This window comes from Fukomys damarensis, unplaced genomic scaffold (genome assembly GCF_012274545.1).
Source record: "Fukomys damarensis isolate Sample0158 unplaced genomic scaffold, DMR_v1.0_HiC HiC_scaffold_33, whole genome shotgun sequence".
NCBI lineage: Eukaryota > Metazoa > Chordata > Mammalia > Rodentia > Bathyergidae > Fukomys > Fukomys damarensis.
In genome coordinates, this window is record NW_022900945.1 from 55,759,727 (window position 1) to 55,760,902 (window position 1,176).

The 1,176-nt window shown below is 60.9% G+C and overlaps 1 protein-coding gene across 1 annotated transcript in view; it reads right to left on the bottom strand.

The window, feature by feature from the left end:
- Positions 1-1,176, bottom strand: part of LOC104876093 (disintegrin and metalloproteinase domain-containing protein 15) — a 22,961-nt gene that overhangs the window by 14,903 nt on the left and 6,882 nt on the right. The window contains exons 7-8 of the mRNA XM_033758090.1: positions 995-1,138; positions 179-300 (exon numbers count right to left, since the gene is read on the bottom strand). Of these exons, the coding sequence (XP_033613981.1) occupies positions 179-300; positions 995-1,138 (266 nt within the window). The remainder of the gene's footprint in view (positions 1-178; positions 301-994; positions 1,139-1,176) is intronic.

Here is a 1,176-nt window from a genome sequence, read left to right on the forward strand (position 1 = left end):
GCACTTGGGCCCCCCCCCGCAAGCCAGGACCTTCGGGAGGTGCCACCTCTGTGGACCACCCAGCGTGCTGGTCCTGCCCCCTGCTCTACAACACCTCACAGCATGACCCTCCCCCAGTGCAGGCTGGGCCGTCCCCCATGCCTTCCTCCTCTCCCACCACCTGTGCCCAGCCTCCTACCTTGATGTCAACACTGCCTGAAAACTCCCCAGCCAGGCCGTGGACAGATTGGTTGAGGGAGTCATAGGTCTGCCCAAAGTTGCCTTCCACTGGGATGCGGCTGCGGCACCAGACCTCCATCACTGGGGACCACCGGGCCGGTCAGGGCCCTGCTCGGCAGCCTGCGTGTCCTGCCCCTGCCTCCTCACCCTGATCTTTTTCTTTTTCCAGTATTGGGGTTTGAACCTAGGGCCTTTGCACTGCGCTACAACCCAACCCTTACTTTTTTAAGTTTTGAGACAAAGTCTTGCTTAGTTACTGTTTTCCAGGCTGGGCTCGAACGCACAATTCTCTTATCGAGCTGGAAATCCAGGCATGTTCCAGCAGGCCTGGCTTCGTGCTGTCCTTTTGTCTCTCTGCCCACGACTTTCTGCCTAATGGCTTCCCTTGGCCACTGTCTCTGGGGTCTTTTCCCCCAGAAGCAGGGCCCGATTTCTGTTCCTATTGTTTCACCTTCCTCAACCATGAGAAACGCTGACAGCAACCGCCTGCATTTCGGAGCGGCTCCTTGTGTGGCGCTCCGTCACTTGCGGCACAGGCACTGTCCTAGTCCTGAGCCGGGTAGGTAAGTCCCGGCTCTGTGCCCGCGCTCAGGAGGAAGAGACAGCGCTCAGAGTTTGCCGTCACTCACCGGGCCACACCACAGCCAGCAGAGGGGGCTGGGGTACTGTGTCGGCAGACTAGCTCCTCTCACCCGCGGCCTTCCGACACCCCTCAAGGTCCCACGGACTTGACCCCTGACCCTCTGCCACCCCACCCTCTTGCCGCTGTGCCGACCCTTGGCGATGCCACAGAAGAACTTGAATTTCATCGGCAGGCAGAGCAAGTGGTTCAGCAGCGGGACCCAGATGCGCTGCACACACCGTTCGTGCTTTCGGTCAAACCAGCGGTGGCAGCTGAGGATCGCCCGGTTCACCACGTCTGCGGGAAGGAGCGGGGGTCTGAGGCCCCGCGCCCCG